The following is a 25,811-nucleotide window of genomic DNA, read 5'->3' as shown; positions in this document are numbered from 1 at the left end:
TCTTTACTCTTGAGTGAAATTCAAACTTTTTGACATACCTCGTATAATATTCAAAAAATTTGATATGATGGTTAAATCTTAGGTTTTGGACCATGCAGAGCTTTTTATAAAGAATAACTTTTTTTCGTAAAATTAATGATAAAAAAGTTTTCCATATGGATACAACTTACAGGGACATACTGTATAATATTATTGTTTTATGTCTAGAAAATATGTGTAAAAAAATATATTGTTAAACCATTCATTAAAGTATAACCATGACCATTGCTTCTTCTACAATTCCCTTTCCTCAATGGAGGCTGGTTACTGCCATTGCAATCTCTTCCATGTGTTCAGCTGTTCTTATTAGCTGTTCAAAATTTGGCCTTGTCCATTGTCGGGTATGTCTTAGCCACGATAGTCTTTTCCTTTCTAGTCCCCTTTTTGTAATTCAGAACATTTAGTTTGTCTTTAGCTGTATGATTGATTACCTTTGGATAGAACACAAACACGATCAGATCTAGAACATTGTTCAACTAGATGTTTTAAACAGTGATAAATTCGATAGGAAACATTCTGGTTTCAATCGTGAGACTAAGGAAAAACATGAAATGTCTAATATTTGAAAATATAATGCTAGTATCTCTGTTAGCATCTCTCACTAATTTTGTTATCATCATCATAGTCATTAACATCTTAGTAGATGTGTTGTGGTTCATAATTGGGCTTCAGCGGACAGTTGGATTGATAATATTTCTCCACTGGTCGCGGTCATCAGTTACATGTATTGCCTCAGTATACTGTTTGTTGAGAAGCTTTTTAGTAATGTCCGCCCATCGCTGTGGAGATCTTCCGCGTTGGCGTTGAGTCTGAGGCCTTCCTTGGACCACCAACCGCTCCATTTTGTGATCACTCCGATGGATATGACCAAAGAACTTTAAAATTCTAGAGTAAACGGTACTGGAGAGACGCTGATCCGGTTTAATTTCATCCAGAACCGAGACATTTGTACGGCGAGCCGTCCATGGAATTCGAAGCAGGCGTCTCCATGTCCACATTTCAAAGGCGTCTATACGTCGTCTATCTGATTCTTTGACTGTCCATGTCTCGCATGCATAGTAAAATATGGAAAAGACCAGAGTTGAAACGAGTCTCTTTTTGTTTGTCATAGTAATGTGACGATCACGCCAGACCCCGTTTAGTTCACTCATTGCTGCTCTTGCTAGTTGAATGCGTCTTCTAATTTCGGGTTCACAACTGCCTGTGTTGTTAACTAGAGCTCCAAGATATATCATAGATGAGACTACCTCGCATCCCGCAATAGTTTGGGTTTCAGGAAACTGTTGTTGGCGATCAATAACCATGATTTTGGTTTTGTTGTAGTTAACCATGAGTCCAAATTTAGCACTTTCTTCCTCGAGTTTTTTTAATAATTCAATAATTTCTTCTGGAGTAGAGGCTAGAAGTGTAGTGTCGTCTGCGAAACGCAAGTTAGATATCTTAACACCACCTAGGTTTACTCCTCCCTCCCAACCATCCAAGACTCTGCGCATTATGAACTCCGAATAGATGATAATAATAAGGGAGATAAAACGCATCCTTGGCGTACTCCCTTCTCCAAAGTGCATTTGTCAGACAGGTATCCGTCCATTCGAATATATGCCAGATTATCTTGGTACAGTTTGCTAATAAGGTGAGTCAAGTGTTTAGGTACACCCATTGTCGTCAATATGTTCCATAGTTTGTCCCATCTAACATTATCAAAGGCCTTTGTATAATCGACGAAACATATAAATATCGGGATCTGGTATTCTCTGGCTTTTTCTATGATGTTTTTTACATTAAGGATTTGTTCTCTAGTACCTCTGCACTTTACAAATCCAGCCTGCTCAGGTGCTATTTGCCAACTTATGAAGTTTTCTAGACGCCGTTGCAGTATGTAGAGGATCACCTTACTGGCGTGTGATATTAGAGCTAATAGCCTGTAGTTGTTACAATTATTTGTTGAACCTTTCTTATGAAGAGGTATGATTATGGTCTTTCTCCAATCCTCAGGCCAAACGCCTGTGTGCCATATTTCATTACACAATCGATGTAATATTTTCACTCCACTTTCCGGAAGGTGCTTCAAGACGTCTGCAGTAATGAGATCATATCCTGCTGCTTTGTTTAACTTAAGTCTTTTTAAAGCGAATTCCACCTCGGAAAAAAGTATGTCAGGTTCAGATTCAAAACTAGTGTGGTGTGTCTCTGTTGAAGGAGAATGGAAAGTGGAGGTCTAACAGTCAGGTACAAACGGGGTGTCCGCTGGCATCTGGTCCGTATTGGCGTATAAAGACTTACAATACGCCCTCCAAACATCAATAACCTTGTCCAAATCCGTCTGTACATTACCTTCATCATCTTTGATAGACCAAGATTTCTGTTTGAATTTACGTGTGAGTAGTCTGACTTTATCAAAGAGTTCTTTGGTGTTATTTGTGTCGGCATGTAGTTGAATTTCTCTGCAGATTTTCTCTATATGCTTGTTTTTGTCTCGTCTACAAGCAGCCTGAATAGCTCTAGATAGCTGTCGGTACTGGGAATTCCTGAGAGCAATTTTAGAGATTGCTGAGAGATTCCAGCAATTTTAAGTTTTCTACGTTCTTCAACGAGGTCAAAAGCATCTGCAGACATCCACACTTTTTTTGGTCCGGTTGAGACGGCATTAGACTGTGCCTCGCAGTCAGCCAAGGTCTGTATCAAGGTATTTTTAAAAGATAACCAAATCTTTTCGGAATCATGAGTGGCGATAGTTGGTAAAATATTTTCGAATCTTTCATTACATTGGCTTTTAAATTGTTGTGTATCTTTTATTTTTTATATCCTCTCGTTTCGGATCCTAGCACATGCCTTGAATTTTTGCTTTAGCGTTGCAAAAAGAAGTTGGTGGTCAGAGCCGCAGTCAGTGCTAGGTCGTGTTTTACATTGGCTAATAGATGTTTTCCAGCGATGTTTAATCATTATGTAATCGATTTGATTTCGGTGTCGTCCGCCAGGTGAGATCCAAGTGTACAATCTTCTGGGGTGGTGCTTATACATAGAGTTCATTATTGTCAAGTCATTGTCAACGCAGAACTGGATAAGGCGGTCTCCCCTTGAATTACGTTCACCTATTCCATATCTACCCACAATATTTCGTATATGTTCGTCATCCACAGTAACACCTATTTTTGAGTTTAAATCACCCATGATGATAGCGATTTCTTTATTTGGGATATTTTGCAGATATGATTCCAGTTCGTTGAAAAAAGATTCAGTTGTATCATCATCAGCAGTTGAGGTAGGCGCATATACCTGAATCAAATGGACGATTTTGTTATACTCGCCCTCAAATTTTTCCGTGTTTTTATATATACTGCTACATAATAGAAGCAGAAGTTCGGAGACGTATTGGTATGGCAAAAAATTCGATGAGTCGCCTAACTAAAGTTGGAAATACAGATCTATCTCTCAAAATATCAAGATGAGACTAGTGAATTTCTTAGCGCTAGGGATATATTAGTAGTATACAGTGAAATAACCGGCAAAATAACGCAAAAGATGGAAAACATAATACTTTGTGAAATAAAACGAGACAAAAGTATCAGAGGTGGGAAATTAGGATATAAACGTATAAATTAGCATTACATTACATAGTTTCCCACCTTTAGCCGTCTGTGACAAACGTATTTTATCAAATTCTTCTGTCACAGTGAGAGTTGTCATACTCCTTCGATACGTCTAAAGGTGGAAAACTATGTAATGTAGTGTTAATTTATACGTATAGCGACACGCTTCATTTATTATTTTTTTAATTGCTTATTTTAAATATTAACTTTTCTCAAAACGAAAGGATACGTCTCATGTTAAATTCACATGTGTTTTCGTTCCTAGAATACAAAACCAGATTGTATAAAATTAATGGTTTTTTCAGGGAAACACAAATTGCCAGATTGGCCACGCTCTTTATGTCAACTTCTTAAAAACTACAAAAAGGTTCTCAGCTTTTAAAACGCCAGATTTAGTAATTTATCGACTTTTCTGGCCACATGGTAGAACCGCATACATGATGACATAATAGTGTTGTGGTCTCGGTCAGTATCGACACAGCGGGCACGCAGCGCAGTCACACCCAAGCATGCTTGTTTACCCAAAATAAATAAATATATTACTGTCAGTTGTTTTACACTTACTTTAATTTCATAATTGTTTCGGTAAACCACCAACGGAACATACGTTTATATCGATAATTTTCACCTCTACTAGTTTCATCTCATTTTACTTCCCAATGTGTTATGTTTTCCATCTTTTGCGTTATTTTGCCGGTTATTAGCGCGCTCATCACTTTATATTATGTATAATTTGTAAAAATTCTTCAATATAAGTAGTGTTACCTCAGACTTTTAAAAAGAATTATACGCCACTGGGAAGACCAAGAATAACGCTGAATCTTTCTTGAAATTCAGTGGGAACAATTCTGAAACTATACTACAGCGAACCCTCTTAATGGAATAGCCTTTGCGCCAAACAAAAGTATTCCTATAACCGGGATATTCCAATCGATCATTACTGGCCAGTAGAAACGTTTCGGGTCTTCAAATTTCTATTCCTTAAAGCGGGATATTCCTATAACCGGTATTCTAATAATCGGGTTCCACTTATCTTGGTACTGGTGGGTGGTTACCCCGATGATGGGGTTGATTAAGTTGAAACACTAATTACCGAAATATATTTATTTAAGTCACCATGTACGACCGTAACTAGTTGGTGTCGGGATGGATAATGTCTACTCTAACTCTAACCACGTCGGTTTCTGAATAATGAATAATCCCTTTCTTTACTTTCTACGTATCTATAAATAAATCCCAATTGTTTGTTATGATTTCATACTTGAATGTGACCGTGAATTACTAATAGTACATAATTACTGACTCCGTTGTTTTCAAAACGAGTGGCCTACATTGCAAAAGCAATGTCACCCATTTACGTAATGTAAACAGTACATGTAAATAATATTTGTTTGAGACTTTTAAAAATTAATTCGATATGGATTACTCTTATTTTTTTGTATGCTAATATAAATCCTGTACACACTGTATACCTTTTTTTTTCTTGTAGGAGTGCAAATGCGGTAGTGACCTCTGCCGAGGAGTAATAGGAGGCAAAACGCAGAGGGTAAGACAACTTCCAGATCAGTCGACGGTGGACAGAAAGAACTCCGGTAGAGTGGGCAGACCGAGGAAAACGGAAGCGAAGAAGAAGTCCAACAACAATAAGGAGGTGGAAAAACCTCCGATTGCTACCCCACTCCTACCAATACTGCAAGTGAAACCTGTGAGTCATCAACAGAAAATTTTTATCTTGGAACATCACTGTTTCTTGTTGAGAAATTTAACTAAGGTTTGTATTTTACTTTTGTTATATTTTTTTATTCTATTTTTATGAAACTTTTTCCATTTTTCTGCGCAATTTTCTTTCGGTAAGAACCTTTACAAAGTATCAGAAAACTAAGTCAAGTTATGGGGCCCAATAATGGCAATAGTACCACTAATTCTTTAACTACGGGAAAGCCAAGTATACACTGCAGTGGGACTCTATAACTTTTATAGCGAAAGCGTAAGCAAGTCGTAGCGAAGCGTAGCAAAGCAACGGTTCAGTTCGAATCGTACTCTGTATTGTGTGGCTTCGCTTCGCTATACTATCGCAATACTCTACGAACTGGACCGAATTGAAACGAACGATTGGGTAAAAATTAACGGCAACACAGCACGTCGTCTCAAGATTTTAGAGTTCTGTAATAATTGTCTTGTTCTATGCCATAGATAAACTCCGTCCTGTGGAAATGTGATGTGATTCTACATATTTGACAGATTTAACTAACCTATAATTCCAAAAAAGCATAAGGTAAACAAAAACAAGTGTTTATTGTTGAAATTAAATAAAATGTTGCCTATAAATTTAATAATTTTCGACGAACAAGAACGTAGGGATCAGTTACGGCTGCTTCGTGAAGAAGGTAGATTTTTAAGGGATAGAAGTGATTATTTTGGTTTGCCGGATTTACGATTCATAGAGTTGTTTAGATTAAATAAAGATTTATTCCATTACCTTTTTAATGAATTGCAACCGTTGATGGATAACATTATATATTTCTATGTTAAAAAAATGTATTTGTGAAAACTGAAAACTCAAGTCCACTATGTACTATGTATTTGTAAACAACAACGGCCAAAAAAACGAAACGTGGTAAAAAACAACCTCAAAACCAAGTAAAATTGTCAATTTCTTCTTTTAATACGTCACTCTAAGCGCTAAACGTGGTGAAACGAAACCACAAATAATCACGTTTCGCTTTACTTCCGAACTCCATTCGGTGTTGCCGGCGTCATCCGACAGCAGTTTACAGAGTATAACTTGATGAAAGCGTTCGGAAATCACGCTTACGCTTTCGCTATAAAAGTTACAGAGTCCCGGTACTGATCGTCATTAAAAAGAGGCCACCTAGAATTTTATAAGATAAGTAAGTTTATACAATTTCTATTATTGTAACTAAACTCCCACAATGCAAAAACACTTTGACAGGTCAATTAAGGGTAATAAGTTTGCAGAATTGATATCAGTTTTACGACTTCGAATAATGCATGTATTGTTTGTACTGTAATAAAACGAGCGATTCGTATTTATATACGACTTTATTAATTAATTTATACAAGTTTATTTTACAAATCTCTAGCTTAAAACTAAACTCTCCTAATACCGCAATTTGCTTAAATATAAAATAACGCCATTCTCGAGAATTCTAGACTTCGCCGCCACCTCTAGCTATTATGCCAACTTCCATCTGCCGCACTTATCTCCCCACCACTTCCATCCATATCGGGCTCTTGCCAGAACATTCTCGGCTTACGTCTCGAGGTGGAACCGTTTGGAGCTGTTACTTGCAGTCGGTGATTAATTCTTTTGTTACAGTATCTTATTTATCTTCAAATATGGCTGTCCTGTTGTTCAAAAATCTTTCATTAGTGTAGAATTGTTCAAAGAGTGAACTTGTGCAATTTTTAAACTTAAAACTATGGCTGGAAGGTTTGCCAGATCTGTTCAAATTGTTACTTTGATTGATAATTGAATAAGTCAAAGAGAAGTGGCAGAGAGCTTGGAGTCGGTCGTTGTATGGTCCAAAAAACATACCAACGATTCGTAAAAACTGGATCTGACGAACGACGACCAGGATCAGGTCCGAGGAGAATCACGACGGCCAGAGAAGACCGTTCTTTACAACGCACTTCTTTGTAAAAAGGTTCTTTATGGCTAGAACAATCGAAAACCGTTTTCAAAATGCTCACGTTTGGACATTAAGCACTTCTACCGTGAGAAGAAGGTTGAGGGAATCTGATCTAATGGCTCGTTTCCAGCAACAGGACCTTTTGTTAACAGCAGCTCGTCGATATCGTCGACTTCAATTTGCTAGAGACCACGAGCATTGGACGATATAAGATTGGAAAAATGTTTTGTTTACCCTACGGCCAGACGAGCGACAATTATAGCGCTGTAAGAGCAGTAAACTAAGGCTCGAAAAATGGGTGCTACAGTGAGTATAATAGTGGATGGCCAGACAGCGCTGTAAATATACTCACTGTAGAACCCATTTTTCGAGCTTCATTTTACTGCTTACAGCGCTGTAATTGTCGCTCGTCTGGCCGTAGGGTTAGTGATAAGTCCAGGATGGTTCTTCATGGCTCAGATGGTCGCATCAAAAAATTCATAAGACGTGGGGAACGATAATGTTTTGGGCAGGCAGTTCATTTGAAGGCCATACTGATGCAGTGAAGGCAGTTCATTCGATGGATAGGAGGAGCGTTGAATGCTCATCGATACATCGAAATTCTAGACCAGCATGTACTGCTTTTACTGGGTTCGTGGGCGAAAACTTTACTTTCATGCAAGACAATGCGCGGCCACACGTAGCCCGGATAGTAACGCAATGCCTGGTCCAATAAATGGTGAGCAGCTGCGGTTTTGGAAATCTTTGGAAAATGGGAAGCTTTTCCTCAAGACAACATCCAGAATTTGATCAATTCTGAGCCAAGTCGAATGAGAAGTGTAATTCAAAATAGAGGTGGTAATACAAAATATTAAAAATCACTACTTTATTGTAATTTTTATAAAGAAAACAGAAAAAATGTACAATGTTTTGTACAATGTATTTTTTAATTTTCCATTAAAATCATCATTTTGGGAGAAGTTTTTTTGGAAATTTGTTATTTAAGAAATGATTGCATACTGCTTTAGAACATATTATTCTCAAACATCTAATGACAATAAATTTCTTGTAGAATCCGTAAAAATTAAAAAATGCCAAAAATTTTAAGTGCCCTCTTTTTAATGACTTGCAGTGTATTTTGAGACCAGTCATACCCATAGATAAATAATATAGTATTACCGGATAGATAGGCAACTCACTGTAAAAATTTGGTTCCTTTCGCCACTTGCGACCGTAGTGTTAACTAATCACCATTTGGCGGGAAATTCAAATGGACAAGCATTAATTTCATCCGTTTAGCGCCTCTTGCGGGCCCTTTCGTTACTATATCTTCTTATTTTAGTACAAGATATAATCTCTCATATATTATTAAAATAAAATACCAGAACTTACTAAGCTTGTTAAAGTATTTTATTTAAATAATATCTAAGTACTAGTAATACTCATAAATTATTCGGAATTCCCAAGTTACAAAATATGTTATTTTTGCTGTCAAATTTAGTAAGGAAAAGGGATATAAAAAAGTTAGACAAATGTCTTTCTAAATATAGATACGTGTATTTATTTGTTGTTTCAGATAAAACAGTTATAAACTAATTACTATTTACCTATCTATGCATTTTTCTAACTTATATGATTTGTACACAACGGTACACAACAATAATAAACCATGTTTAATTTTTTATTAACACAACACAAAAGTTCTTTCGTTTCGTAACTAAAACAAAACTACACTGTATCAACGAAGGATAAGGAACCAACTTAAATTGAAATTACTAAGAACAAATCGTTAAAGATAATACAATAAAAAATAAAAACTGTAAACTAATGGAAAATTATTTCAACTAACTGTCATTGCTTTTGACAGAATTTACATTGCCGAGTTAAGCCTCGTTTGATTATTTTATTTGTGACATTCAGATATGGCGTTAACATAAATGATTGGTTAAAGTCTTCGTGAGCGAAGACTGTCATTTCTCTTTATTAGCTGACTGTAGTGAAAGTGATGGAGTCAATTCCCCAGTTTGTTCATATAAGATTCCGGGGCATGGTCATACCAGCATATTTTATTTGGATGATAACTTTGTTTTTTTTTTTAGGTCAGGAAAGTACGGGATAGATCTCTAAGTACGGCTTCTGCGGTATCCAGGTTGCAAACCTCGACCCCTACAGACACCAGTACATTCATCAATCAGCTGAACGCTCTTCAGAAACCAAGAAACATGAAAACTAGACGATTAGCGCAAGCTGAAGACGATCCAGAACTTAACAAAACCGTCAAGTTAGCTACATTACTGAAAGATATATGGACGGCTGTAACAACCGCCAAAGATGACAAAGGCAGTCTGCTTAGCACCGCATTCATGACTATGCCTTCAAAACGCAAAGTTCCAGAATTCTACACTCGTCTGAGCAACCCTTTGGATCTGACGACGATTGAACAGAACGTAGCCACGGGAGTCTATAAGACCGCAGAGAGCTTCGACGACGATTTCAATCTACTCTTCCGGAATTACATCAGGTTTTATGGTCGTACCAGCGAAATGGGAATCGGTGCTGCAAAATTAAAGAAGATATATACGGATTCCAAGAGGGATAGTCTTACGAAGTTTGAGGATACCTTAGGAGAAAAACCGCCGTCTGCTTTTGTTTCCAACAGAAAGAAAAGTGAGTATGACTTATTTAGACTCTTTTTGTCTAAAGTTTCCTTCACCCCTCTTTTGCAATGGAGATTTAGATTTTTGGTAATCATCATGCTGGTAGTTCGCAACAGGACAAATTCTGTGAAGGTGGTCTAAAACCTGTTGTGTGTAACCCTGAAGAGGACAAAATCCTAAACGGGGACGCACATTGAACGCATTTCTTCTTAGCAATTATCTAGACAAGCAAATCAAACAATGTTGGACTGGACTGTTGTGTGTGTAGTCCAGAGTAATAAGGATTTTCTTGGGACACTCGAAGATCCAGGTAGCTGACTACTTTTTTAGTTATTGTAGACCTTACTTACTTACTTAAGCCGTCCTCTTGTACCTTACGGTGTCGAGGTAAGTGGAGAAATCGGACGTCTCCATGCCTTTCGGTCAGTAGCTAGTCTTTCTGCTTCTCTCCACCCAATATTCCTTTTTACGCAAGCCTTTCCAATATCTGCGTTCCACGTTCTTGCTGGCCTGCCTCTTCTTCGTTTGTTGTCGGATGCCGCTTTCCATACCCTCTTTATAGTTCTACCTTCACCCATTCTCGTCATATGTCCGAACCACGATAACTGTTTCGTTTCAAGTCTGTCTAAGGTCCTTCCAATACCGCACCTTTCACGTATGTCTTCATTTCTTATACGATCACGTCTGGTCACCCCGGATACCGCACGTAAATATCGCATTTCGCATGCTTGAATTTTACTACGGATGTTGTCATTCATTGTCCACGTTTCACTACCGTAGAGTAGCACCGGCTCGTATACAGTTTGGAACACTTTCATTTTTGTTTTCAGGCTTACTTCTTTCTTCCTAATAAAACTTATTTAGCGCATAGTACAATTTTGTTGCACTCATTACCCTGCTGTTTATTTCTTGTTCTATATTATTGTTGATCCTAAATACTTGAAGTCCTCTACTTGTGTAATGGTCTCATTATTCAGCTTTACATTTATATTTTCTTGCGTTTTCGATATTACTAAAGCTTCTGTTTTTTCAATATTTATTTTCATCCCAAAGGACATCGCACACATCTTATGGAAAATAGAATGTCACTCAAATTCAATAAAATTTATACCAATAGATTCGTTTTAAATTAACGATCAAATCTTATCATTGCGCCAACTCTCTATTTTCAAAAATAAGAGCAGAAATTGATATAAATAAATGTGAAATCAAATGGGTAGGTACATAAGTTAGAGAGAGAAAAAATATTTTAAAATACCCAGATTTTCGGTACTCCATAAATCAGCGGATTAGTTTCACTAATCCGCTTAGGCACAGCGGGATTTAAGCTGTTATGAATAGCACTGAGAGCAATAATGATTGTAACTAACATTTTATGGACTCCAAAAATGTGATTTCGATAAACTTTAATTGCAATTTGCGCCGTAATTAATCATAATTAAGAGTTGGCGCAATGATAAGAATTGATCGTTAATTTAAAACGAATCTAATCGTATAAATTGTATTGAATTTGAGTGACATTATATTTTCCATAAGATGTGTGCGATGTCCTTTCTTAAAGGCTTCATTCCAAACATTTACATTCACTTGCAAGTCTTTTTCTGATTTTGCCACAATTACCAGGTCATCGGCATATATCAACTGTGACACGTGAACTTGTTGAAGTTTATACACCCCTACCCTAGTTCTTTTTACCTTACCCCTGCATTCTTTTGCAATTTCGTCCATTAGAGTGATGAATAACAAAGGACTCAGAACACCACCTTGTCTTACACATGTCCTTGTGTAGAATTCTAGAGATGAGCGATTTTTCGTTATTACATTATTACGTGTACATTTATATATACTCTTTATTGCTTGGATTAACTTCGGTTTCACATTTCTACGGTTTAATATTTCCCAGATCTTGTTACGTGGCGCCCGATCAAATGCTTTTTCCAAGTCCACAAAACAGAGATACAACTTACTGTTATGCTCTAGGGCTTTTTCTGATAACTGTCTCACCGTGAATATGAGATCGGTTGTACCTCGCTCTGGCCTAAAGCCGCATTGGCTGTCATCCAGTGTGGCCTCGATCTTTTCTCGCAGCTTTTTCTCTAGTATTATTTCGTAGATTTTACTAGCAACTACCAACAATGATATTCCTCTATAGTTAGAACACTTATGTTTATCGCCTTTTTTGTGTAATGGTAGAATAGTTGCAAGCGTCCAATCTCTAGGTATGCATCCGGTATGCCAGCAGCTCCTTATGATTTTCCATAGTAACTGTAATCCGTCTCCTTCCATATATTTAATTAGCTCAGCCTTAATATTATCGTGTCCTGCAACCTTGCCATTTTTAATTTTAAAATTGCTGCCCTATATTCTTCCTATGTTATGTCATCATTATCTTGTTGTTCATTTAAATTGTACTCCTCCCTGTCATTTTCTATTTCGTTGTTGTCTCGCATTAATAATTCCATAAAATGTTCTCGCCATCTTTCGGTAATCTCTTAATTTTTTAATAATATGTTACCATCTTTGTCCTCTAAACCTGTTACTCCGTTTGATTTCTTTTGTCTTAGGTTTTTTAGGGTCCTATAGAGCAACTTCGCGTTACCCTTACTATCACTTTCCATTTTATTTCCAAATTCTTCCCATTGACGATTCTTAGCTTCTTTAATTTTATTTTTAACCATTATTCTCTGTTCCTTATATTCTTGATAATTACCTTCACTTTTATTACTTATATACTTTTTCCACAATTTTTTCTTCTTCGAAACTTCCAATTTTATGTCATTATTCCACCAAGCTGTACCTTTCAGATATCTTCCTTTCGTTACATCACATACTTTACTCCCAGTTGCATACACCAGCTCCTTAAAAATATTCCATAATATTTCTATATCCTCCTCATTTTTCCAATTTGTTTTTCGTATTTCTTCATTTAATTTACGACAGTATTCTTTTCTAATATTTTCAGACTGAAGTTTGTATACTTTAATACTTGGTTGTTCATAGCGATTTTCTTCATTTTTAATATTAAATGTCTGTTCTCTCCTTGTCTTTATTTTAGCTTCAACGAGAAAATGATCTGAACTGATCTCATAACCTCTTTTAACACGAACGTCCGCTATTTCATTTTTATATCTGTTCTGTACTAATACTAGATCAATAACGGATTTTTCGTTCCGCGAATCCATCACTCGTGTGTATTTATGAATCTCTTTGTGTTGAAAAAATGTGTTACTAACTTGCATATCATTCATGATGCAAAACTCGATAACTCTTTGTCCATTATTATTCCTGACTATTTCTCCATATGGTCCTACATATAGTAAGACCTATTGTAGACCTATAGTAAGAAAACCTACCTGTTTCCTGCCTAGAGTTCGCGTCCGTTTTTTAATTATTAACAATTTAGTGCAAAAATCGCGATTTTCGAAGTGCACTCCATTCAAAAGCTAAATAGTTGACATAAAATTACAAAATTCAGTTTTTTAGAACATTGAAAACCCTTCAAAATGCCGATTTTTGAAAGTTAAAAACTGCAAAATAAGTGAAAATTGTTATTTGTTAATAACTTTTAGTAAAACTACCTTAGAACTTTAGTTTTTCACCCAAAGTTGGGTATTGACGTACTTAACAAACCTTCAAAATTTGAGACCGATCCATTAATTAGTTTAAGAGTTCAAGTTTTAAGAGTTATTTGTTTATCCCAGAGACCTTTATTTTGCAATAAGATAAGACAGAAAATAATGAAGATAGGGCAATTCTGAATATGCCAAATGAAAGCAGAAGAGTGATAGTATCAAAATGTATAAAAAAAAGGTAAAAAAAATTAATATAGTCAAAAATCCTAATGCCAAATTTTTGAAATTTTGTATTTTATAAACATTTAGAATAACTTTAAAAATGTTGTCCGTAGAAACTATATTTTTATATATTCGAAAAGATAGGATTTTAACAAGAATTTTCGAATAAAAAAATTAGGCCTGGGTCCATTTGGGACAAAGTTAGCCATATGTTTTTTTTTTAATTCATAGCTAATTTGTTTATATGAATTAAGGAATCTCATTAACGCCATTTTAAAGAGTAGGATTTGTATTTTTTCTTAAAAAAATTTGCACAAACATTGTACCTTCACAGCACCCTCTACGATTTTTCAAAAATTTAGTTCAAACGATTACTAGGGGGAACCTACAAATCCACCGAGTTAAAATACCGAAAATTTTCTGTATCTCCGGATCAACTCGATGGATTTTGATCTTTCTTTTTTTAATTTGTATGTAATTTCTACTTACATTACAAATATGCAATTTGTTTATAAATTTATTAATTAATAAACAGTCTAATTTGTTTAAACAATTCGTGAAAAAATATTTTTTGTACAAAAATCTATTTTTTAATCATAGTATCATTAATGATCATAGAAAAAGTTAAAGTACACTGTAACAACTGGCTGATGATTTTCTGTTGGAGTGAATGAAAAGGGAGTGGTAAACTCCAACAGAAGTAGTAAAAAGAAGAAGATCTACTTAATGTAGCCAAAGGACAAAAATGTGTGGCTTCTCCGTTGAAGAAGCTGGAGTAACTAAAATACAACTTTGTAGTAATATTTGTATGGAAGGATGCCAAGACAAAGAATATCGAATTGATACAGGACTAGAGATGAGAAATCATTAATAGATAGATATAACTTGAATGGCTAGCTAAATATGTATGAGAAGGGCCACTTGACACTCAAGGAAGGATTCGGCCAATTTGCACGGCTATTTTTGGCCAGACAATAGATTAAAGGAAGTGACAATGATGGCTCGAAAAGAAGATATGAAGATAATGTTCAGAAAATAGATAGAGTAAATATAATAATATACTGAAAATAGAATGAATTTTTGGGCGCCAGAAGAAGGATAACTAGGTTAACGCTCTTCCAGGTATTCTACGCTGCTATAGAGTATGTTAAATTTGTAGTACAAGTATGTGAAAAGTTATTAAAGATTATTAAATTATAAAATATACTACTAAAAATAAAGGAGTAATAAGAAAAAAAAAATCACAATAAATGTATATTTATTGAATGTAACTACTAGATCTTTTTAACAATCTCTGAGTTAGGACAAGTAACTAGTGTGTAACTCTAACATGACAGGAAAAAGTGATACTAGTGAAAGTCAATTACAAAATCATCATACAACTATGATCTAAGAATACTCTTTATAAGGTTAGAAAAACTGACTACGGGTACCTCTAATACAGGAAGTACAACTTACAACTAGGTTAGTAGAACCCTCACCAAATAATAATTGTACGTTTATAATACGTACACCTTAATTAAATACTACCTGATACTATATATAACATATAAATACCTCACTGTGAGTGGGACAGGCACAAGCCTTATTGAATAAATAAACCTACGAGTGGATACACAGATCCTTTTCCTAACTCGTGGTTTATAATAGTAATAATAACAAGTGAAACCAAAAACTAATCTGAGGGATTAGAATCCAGAAGTTCATATGAATTTAATAAATTAAAGTTAAAGTTAAATAAAGTTAATAAGTTAAAGTTAAGTAAAGTTAATAAGTTCAAGTTAAATAAAGTTAATAATTACAATTTTGACTAATATGTGAAGTTAATTTTTAAAAATTTAATTAAACATATACTAAAATAATGGAATGAGTTTAAATAATTATACAAAAGTGGAACACAGCCTAAAAATAATCAAGATAAGAGTACCGACTACTATTATCAGGGAAAATATCTGAGCTCAGAAATTTATACCTTTATAGATTGCAGAGTGTTGGGGAACGCTATCAATTAAATATTATGTTGTAAAGAAAAAAAACCTATAAAAAATATAAAGCAGGAAAAATGTGTGTGCAATTGAACTATAAAAAAAAAATGTACTAAATATCACAAAACCAGTCTGTCTTTAATAAGAGCACAGTAAATGTTCCCAAACAAACCACTCTTTCCTAATCTTGAAGTTGATGTAATGAGCACCCAAGGGTGCTAACTCTCGCTAGCAGCTGTCCTGCTGGAGGTACAGGAGAGGAAGACTGGTAGAAAGCAGCTGAAGGTACTCAAAACTGTTGGAAAGCAGCTGGAGGTACTCAAAAAAAGAAAATGTGGAAATAATCCAGGCTGGTCGCCTATTGATTGTTTCTCTCTGTGTGGTCTGGCCTTGGTGTTGTTGTAGGGTGGCTTTAAGATTTCATGGTAGGTGCTAAAAAAAACACAGTGTGGTGTTACTACCAATCTACCAATGTCAAAAAAAAGAAGCAAGAGATCCGAGGAGGTGTTTTTATTCCTATGGGAATAAGAAGAAATAGGTCATTAAGTCCAAAAACTTGAATGACTAGACAGCTTGACCTTTTATCAGGTTGCTATCAGATGACCTTGGTCAAATAACACAAGTAATTTCCAATTGAAATACAAAATATAATTACTGTGAAAGAATATTTTATTATAATATATACACCGGTATATAGATATATTATACAAGGATGAAATATAGTAAGACTAAGCGATGGATACTTATTTGATCATCGTTCAAAAGATAGGAGTTCTGTAGACTTGAAAGGAATATAAAAAATGGAGTTTAAATTAGCTCTATTTTCCAACTGGAAGCACAAATTAACAACGAATATTGAATTATCTCTAGATGAGTTTGATCCATGAAAATAAAACATAAAAACCATGAAAATAGACTATGTGAAACTTAGTTAGCAAATGTCAAGGACTTCCAAAATGGCTGAATAAAATACTTAATAAAATGTGTATTTACCGGGGTAGAACTCATTGGATATAGTATGCTCTAAAATTCTTCAAATCCACTGCTGCTGGATAACTTCACTATACTTTTATTGTAATATTTAATCAATTTGGAACTGAGAATTAGAGGTGAATAATTGAGTCTAATGACCCCGCACACTACGATTCAGACCGAACACTCGAGAAACAATGGCAATCCAAGGCTCACGTTCACAGCTGAATCCTTCGTACCCCTCTACTAAGCATTGGCTGTCAAAGTGGGGAAACCACTGTTGCCACGTTTTAAATGTGACGTCATCAAGCATTTAAAAATTCTGAGATGGGTTTAAGTTCTATTTGAATAAACATTGAAAGAAAATAATTCTGAAAATAATTAAATAATATTTTGGATAGTTAAATAATATCTTCCCATCAATAATCGATTCTATAAGGGGCGGAACGTCACATTCCCTTTCAACCACCAGAAAAAAAAATTTTATTTAAAAAAAATTTTTTTTTTTTTTTTTTTCAAAATATTAAACTAGAGTAGTAGTGCTTAGTGTATCATTCCCCGTTGATTCGCAAGATTACAAATAATCACCACTAATAATCAAGGGAAAGTAGGATGGTCACTGCAGCAAATAACGGAAATTGCAAAATATGACCCGAAGTCCTAGTAAAAGTGCTAAAGATGAGACATAATTTATAATGACAAATAAGTGTCGAATTGGCAGTAAATCCAAAGTTGAACTATCCATGGACATCAGATTTATAAGGAGTATATCCAAGGACGAACAACCAGGCAAAGGTGAGAGCCAATTCATACCATAACGCAAGTACATATACTAAAGTCACCAATGAAATCAATAACTATAATAAGTGAAGAATCAAACACTCAATCCTAAATTGGACTAGCAATGGACACCAGATTCGTAATAGCATATCCAGAGAAGAACAACTAGGAATATTTATAGAATAATTTTCACCAATACCAACTAATATAAATAGTGAACATACCAAAGGAATGCAAACACATTAACCAAAATAAATGTGGAATCAGACACTCAATCCAAAGTCAGACTATCAATGGACAACAGATTCACAAAAGCATATCCAATGAAGAACGACCAGGAAGATTTATGGACCAATTCACATCCATACTAAATCATATAAATAAATTAGGTCTACGTACACCCACATCCGGTAATACGAACCTATACAACCAAATAAACAAAATAAGTGAAGAATCGGACACTTAATCCAAAATCGGACTAGCAATGGACACCAGATTTATAGGAGCATATCCAAAGAAGAACGATCAGGAAGATTTATGGACCAATTCTCACTAATACTAAATAACTAACTAAATTAGCTCTAGATCTACCCTCATCCGGTAATATGAGCCTATCGAAACTAAATAGTAAAAATAAAGGATGAACTTATAAGTTCTATGACTCCATGGTAAATACAAAATATGACGGGAACGAGCTCCCAATCTTTTATAAGACTGTATATTCATGTGAACATACATAGGATTATCCAGGAGATATTCCTGAATCTAAGCAACAATTAATGCCTAAGGAAAGAAGAGGGAATCTACTAAAAAGAAAATCAATAATTTGTCCCAGTGGGTTCATCACTAACATTACGACTCTACGTCTATGGAAAGTCAAGCATCAATATACTATGAACTAAGAGACATAAAATAAGCAAACTAGACTTCCTATTATCGTGTGAAAATGTGCCTGGAATATTTGGAACAATTGCACAAGAATGGTTAGGAAGTGTTGTACACCATTTCCCAACCAGAAATATTATCATGGATAAACATCTGCCTACTCTGACAAGAAAGACATGGATTACGAAATCGGATAGCAGTGATCAGTTGCTGAACTTCGAACCCACGTATTCACCAACTTTGAGCATTAACAGACTAGTTCATAAGAAGAAATATGAAGGACTCAAGAATTCATTTATAAATCAAAATTCCAAATTCATTCCAGAATCATCCTGTGGAGGAAGTAAGAATCCGAATTAATATAAAGTATTTAAGGTACCTGTGACAAATATCAATAAAGTAACCCAATAACAAATTAACAACCACAACTTCTTTCCAATATGGCAAATCCAATGACATGATATAAAAACAATAAGAAAAAAAATAATAGGTATGTAATCAAATATCCAAGATATAACACATAATCTAAGATATGGTAGTGTAACATAGTTCCATCTATATTAAGCAAGAATACTTGTATGAGCCCACACATCCAAATATCTTAATATATAATAATCAACAGCCCTTTTATTCTGAGAGGTTGAGTACAAAACTAAGAGTACAAGTGGAGGTTATTAACTTGGTAATACTACTGGCTGGATTAGTATTTGAGAATATTTGTCGATAATGACTCAAATGCAATCTATAATACAAAAAAAAAAATAATAATAAACTCATACAAGCGGTATTACACAAGAATTCGGTACCTAATAACTAATACGTGAGAAATCATCAAGCCATGCCGAAGGATAAAAATTGCTATGGTCAGGCATTATCTGGTGATTAACAATTTAAACTAAAATACTATACCATAATAAAACTAATTAAAGGCAAACACAGGAAGATATTAGCTTAAACAACCCTGTTAAGCTAATCTTCTTCCGATGAAGTTGAAGAATCCACATCGTCCATGGTGTTGTCAGGCAGTAAATCCTTTACATGAAATTGACCAATTCGCTTATTAGTCGAATTGTCCTTTAATTCATAAATCAAAGGAGATATTACCCTTGAGACAGTACATGGGACATATTTCTGGCAAAACTTTGCAGAAATGGCATCACCCTTATTGGATTTGACAAAATTGCGCTTTAAGACTCGATCACCAACAAAGAATCGCAGATCTCGTTTCCTCAAATTATAGTGCTGCTGGTTCCTTAGGTAAGAAGTTTTTAACTTCTTCCTAATGTCTGCGAAAATATGAGGTAACGTCTGGAGATCATCTAAGCGATGAAGTTTCTCAGATATTTGAGGAAGATTTTCGGAATTGTCTGAAATTACACCAAAATAATCACCTGATAAAGCCACATTCCTACCAAAATTCAAATATGCTGGAGAGCACTGGGTAACTTCATGGACAGAAGTCCTTATGGCTTGAGCTATGGAATGAATATATTGATCCCAAGCTCTGTGATCAGGGTAAGTATAGGACCTTAGAGCTGTGACAATACTGCGATTTACTCTCTCAGTATGATTTGCTTGTGGATGGTAGGCAGCATTATAAAAGGTCTTTTGAACCTTATATTTAGCTAGAAGATCTTTAAAGGCCTTCGATACAAACTGAGGACCGTTGTCACATGACACAATTTGAGGAACACCATACACCAAAAAGACTTGTTCCTCCAAATATTTTAAAATTGCTGGAGTTGTGGCCTGGCGAAGGGGACAAACTAAAGGAAATTTAGTGAAATAATCCACAACTACCAGGCAATAGGTATTACCCTTGTAACTCCGAGGATAAGGTCCAATGAGATCCATTGAGATCATCTGCCAAGGAAAATTTATGTTCCTGAAGGAACCCATAAGTCCAGCCTGTGGTAGGTTACTTGGTTTACAAGTAGCACAAACCATGCATTTAGAAATGTACCTTTTTATAGACTTCCGCATACCAGGCCAATAATATAATTCGGCAATACGGTGATAAGTCTTATAAAAACCAAAATGACCCGCCGTAACTTCATCATGAAACATATGCAGAATATTTTCCCTATTTGGCGTAGGTACAACTATTTTCCACTCCGACATATTGGATAAGGACTCTATCGGACTTAAGATGTGTTTGTACAGAATATTATTCTCTACCTTAAAATCAGGATATTTTTGTGGGTCTTGAGTAACCCTATCAATCATATTCTGATACCACATATCAGGACTTAAAGAGGACAGATCTAGGACATTAATATCATGGACACGTGAAAGAGCATCTGCGACCACTACCCCGTTTGCCTTTCTATGGACAATCTTATATGAATAGGCAGCCAGTTTGCATATCCATCGAGAAAGCCTCTGTGAAGGGTTTTTCATACTATGAAGCCATACTAAGGAACTATGATCAGTAATTATAGTGAAATTACGACCTTCCAGATAATAACGAAAAGCTTCTAACCCATGGATGATAGCTAAGAGTTCTTTCTCCGTAGTTGAATAGTTTTTCTGGGCCTTGTTCAACTTCTTACTAGTGTACGCTATGGGGTGTTCGGAGCCATCTTTCAACTGAAATAATACGCCTCCAGAAGCTGTATTAGAGCAATCTGTCATTAGATAAAAATGCTCATCAAAATTAGGTGACATCATAACCGGAGCGCTCGTTAAAGCATCTTTAACGCGCCTAAAAGCTTCGTCAGCCTCAGGAGTCCAAGTAATGGTCTGTCCCTTTTTCCTGTTCTTCAAAAGATCAGTAAGAGGTGACAACAAAGTAGAGTAGGACGGTACAAATCGCCGATAATAGCCACACATTCCCAATATCCTACGGACTTGGGTGGTGGTCTTTGGTATAGGAAAATTTTTGATAGCAACTATTTTCTCAGGATCAGTCCTCAGCCCCTGGTTATCCACAACATAACCCAAGAACTTAAGACTAGGGCGACAAAACTGACATTTATCCAGATTGACCGTTAGATTAGCTTCCTTAAGACGTAAAAATAACTTATCTAAAATTTCCATATGAAGGGAAAAATCAGGAGTGACAACCAAAATATCGTCTAAATAATAGAAAACATAGGGCTCTAACGGTGGACCAATGACTAAATCCATCAGACGACACATTGTCTGAGGAGCAGAAACAAGACCGAAAGGCATGGTGACAAACTGGAATAATCCTTTACCACTGACAGCAAAAGCAGTATACTTCTTGCTCTCTTCACTCAGTGGGATCTGTAGGAAGGCCTTAGACAAATCAATAGAAGAGATGTATTTGGCATTCTGAAGTTTGCTCAAAATCACATCTATTCTGGGGATAGGATAAGCATCCCTGTTCGTTGTGATACTGTTTAGTTTTCGACCGTCAAAGCAGATCCTGAAGGATCCATCCTTCTTCTTCGTTAACCAGAGTGGGGAACAATAGGACGACGTTGAATGTTCTATGATATTTAAAGCAAGCATCGAATCTACTTCCTTTTCTAAGTCTGCCTGCCAGGCTTGAGGTATGGGGTACTGATATAATCTGAAAGGAGTGGGATTTCCCACTTCGATAGTGTGAGAGATTAACGACGTACGACCTAGTTTGTCTTTTGAAGAAAGAGTAGTAAATTTAGAGATCATACTCTCTAATTGCCTTTGTTCAGAGCTTGATAAACTAGCAAAATCGTGAATAGCACTAAGGGTAGATAAATTAAATTCAGATATGGAAAAAGAAAAATCAGAACAACTTAAGGTACTATTGAAAGCATTGAAAAAGTCCATACCTAAAATTATAGAATTCTGCACGGAAGGAATAACATAAAATGTAATTTCCCTACATAAATCTGCCACTGTGATTTTAATTTGGAGTTTGCCCGTAATGGACTGAACTGTACCATCTGCAGTAGATACTTGCAAAGATGAAATGGGCATAATGGGAATACTAGAATTTTTCAATAAATTTAACGAATGTGCCCCTATCAATGAAATATTAGAGCCACTATCTAACAAAGCTAAACACGATTGTCCTAAAATTTGAATAGGAAGATATGGCCTATTATCATTTTGTTTCCTAACTAATAACGAATTAATATCTAGATCTAAAGTATTTGGTTGTCTACAACCGTTATATGGAACTAACCCAGACGTATCATCATCATTAACAAAATTAGAATCTAATATAGATAATGGAACCACATTACTATCACAATTATTATTGTTACGTTGAACACTACCAATCAAAGAAGCGTTTGTAAATGACCATCTGTGATCATTTGAATCAAGCGAATCTAACGTATTATCTATAGAAATAAATTTCTGGTTTAATTTTGTTTTGTGGTGTGTGCTGCTTTCTTGAACGACACCCCTTTCCCTTTTCGTGAAGATGGGTTTGGGTTGCTGGATGTGCTTGGTCCTGTAGTTTCGTTTGACGATGGGGTTTGATTCCCTGATTGGATGTTGGACGGAGAAACGTTCAGGGGACGGACCTCCGACGTGTCGTTTCCCGAACACTTAGAACAGTTTCTTTTAAGGGTGTTCTCTCGGCCACAACCATGGCAGAAAATACGATTTTGAGGAATCCCACAATTGTAAAATGGGTGACCAGGCTGATCACAATTCCAGCAGACAAGAGAACTAACAACCGAAACATTATGTTCATGACCCTTATTTAGCCAAGAACGTTGCCTAAAGGAAGTTGGCTGAGAAGAAGAGTTAGAAGAGGATCGAGATGTGGATGGAGGTTGAGAAGACCAGGATAACGTTTCCTCCAAACGTTTGCATTTTATAGTAAGGTCATCAATGTTCTGAATGACACACTTGACACTCAAGGAAGGATTCGGCCAATTTGCACGGCTATTTTTGGCCAGACAATAGATTAAAGGAAGTGACAATGATGGCTCGAAAAGAAGATATGAAGATAATGTTCAGAAAATAGATAGAGTAAATATAATAATATACTGAAAATAGAATGAATTTTTGGGCGCCAGAAGAAGGATAACTAGGTTAACGCTCTTCCAGGTATTCTACGCTGCTATAGAGTATGTTAAATTTGTAGTACAAGTATGTGAAAAGTTATTAAAGATTATTAAATTATAAAATATACTACTAAAAATAAAGGAGTAATAAGAAAAAAAAAATCACAATAAATGTATATTTATTGAATGTAACTACTAGATCTTTTTAACAATCTCTGAGTTAGGACAAGTAACTAGTGTGTAACTCTAACATGACAGGAAAAAGTGATACTAGTGAAAGTCAATTACAAAATCATCATACAACTATGATCTAAGAATACTCTTTATAAGGTTAGAAAAACTGACTACGGGTACCTCTAATACAGGAAGTACAACTTACAACTAGGTTAGTAGAACCCTCACCAAATAATAATTGTACGTTTATAATACGTACACCTTAATTAAATACTACCTGATACTATATATAACATATAAATACCTCACTGTGAGTGGGACAGGCACAAGCCTTATTGAATAAATAAACCTACGAGTGGATACACAGATCCTTTTCCTAACTCGTGGTTTATAATAGTAATAATAACAAGTGAAACCAAAAACTAATCTGAGGGATTAGAATCCAGAAGTTCATATGAATTTAATAAATTAAAGTTAAAGTTAAATAAAGTTAATAAGTTAAAGTTAAGTAAAGTTAATAAGTTCAAGTTAAATAAAGTTAATAATTACAATTTTGACTAATATGTGAAGTTAATTTTTAAAAATTTAATTAAACATATACTAAAATAATGGAATGAGTTTAAATAATTATACAAAAGTGGAACACAGCCTAAAAATAATCAAGATAAGAGTACCGACTACTATTATCAGGGAAAATATCTGAGCTCAGAAATTTATACCTTTATAGATTGCAGAGTGTTGGGGAACGCTATCAATTAAATATTATGTTGTAAAGAAAAAAAACCTATAAAAAATATAAAGCAGGAAAAATGTGTGTGCAATTGAACTATAAAAAAAAAATGTACTAAATATCACAAAACCAGTCTGTCTTTAATAAGAGCACAGTAAATGTTCCCAAACAAACCACTCTTTCCTAATCTTGAAGTTGATGTAATGAGCACCCAAGGGTGCTAACTCTCGCTAGCAGCTGTCCTGCTGGAGGTACAGGAGAGGAAGACTGGTAGAAAGCAGCTGAAGGTACTCAAAACTGTTGGAAAGCAGCTGGAGGTACTCAAAAAAAGAAAATGTGGAAATAATCCAGGCTGGTCGCCTATTGATTGTTTCTCTCTGTGTGGTCTGGCCTTGGTGTTGTTGTAGGGTGGCTTTAAGATTTCATGGTAGGTGCTAAAAAAAACACAGTGTGGTGTTACTACCAATCTACCAATGTCAAAAAAAAGAAGCAAGAGATCCGAGGAGGTGTTTTTATTCCTATGGGAATAAGAAGAAATAGGTCATTAAGTCCAAAAACTTGAATGACTAGACAGCTTGACCTTTTATCAGGTTGCTATCAGATGACCTTGGTCAAATAACACAAGTAATTTCCAATTGAAATACAAAATATAATTACTGTGAAAGAATATTTTATTATAATATATACACCGGTATATAGATATATTATACAAGGATGAAATATAGTAAGACTAAGCGATGGATACTTATTTGATCATCGTTCAAAAGATAGGAGTTCTGTAGACTTGAAAGGAATATAAAAAATGGAGTTTAAATTAGCTCTATTTTCCAACTGGAAGCACAAATTAACAACGAATATTGAATTATCTCTAGATGAGTTTGATCCATGAAAATAAAACATAAAAACCATGAAAATAGACTATGTGAAACTTAGTTAGCAAATGTCAAGGACTTCCAAAATGGCTGAATAAAATACTTAATAAAATGTGTATTTACCGGGGTAGAACTCATTGGATATAGTATGCTCTAAAATTCTTCAAATCCACTGCTGCTGGATAACTTCACTATACTTTTATTGTAATATTTAATCAATTTGGAACTGAGAATTAGAGGTGAATAATTGAGTCTAATGACCCCGCACACTACGATTCAGACCGAACACTCGAGAAACAATGGCAATCCAAGGCTCACGTTCACAGCTGAATCCTTCGTACCCCTCTACTAAGCATTGGCTGTCAAAGTGGGGAAACCACTGTTGCCACGTTTTAAATGTGACGTCATCAAGCATTTAAAAATTCTGAGATGGGTTTAAGTTCTATTTGAATAAACATTGAAAGAAAATAATTCTGAAAATAATTAAATAATATTTTGGATAGTTAAATAATATCTTCCCATCAATAATCGATTCTATAAGGGGCGGAACGTCACAACACTACTTTAATAAATAAATGATTTTTATTAGATAATTATTTATTGAAGATAATTTATTTATTAAAGTATGTATACCTTAACTTTTTCTATGATTAATAACGATAGTATGATTAAAATCAGGGATTTTTGGGAAAAAATTATTTTTTCAAAAATTGTTTAAACAAATTAGACTG

General features: G+C 35.1%; 1 protein-coding gene across 2 annotated transcripts in view; it reads left to right on the top strand.

Moving 5' to 3' along the window:
- Positions 1-25,811, top strand: part of LOC114330654 (histone-lysine N-methyltransferase ash1) — a 337,142-nt gene that overhangs the window by 272,178 nt on the left and 39,153 nt on the right. For both annotated transcript variants that reach the window (XM_050650514.1, XM_050650513.1), the window contains 2 exons: positions 5,119-5,400; positions 9,361-9,928. In XM_050650514.1, the coding sequence (XP_050506471.1) occupies positions 5,119-5,400; positions 9,361-9,928 (850 nt within the window). The remainder of the gene's footprint in view (positions 1-5,118; positions 5,401-9,360; positions 9,929-25,811) is intronic.

The sequence above is a fragment of the Diabrotica virgifera genome, chromosome 5, assembly GCF_917563875.1.
Source record: "Diabrotica virgifera virgifera chromosome 5, PGI_DIABVI_V3a".
In the NCBI taxonomy this organism is placed as follows: domain Eukaryota; kingdom Metazoa; phylum Arthropoda; class Insecta; order Coleoptera; family Chrysomelidae; genus Diabrotica; species Diabrotica virgifera.
The sequence above is the reverse complement of the archived record's forward strand: the minus strand, read 5'-3'. Positions and strand labels throughout refer to the sequence as shown.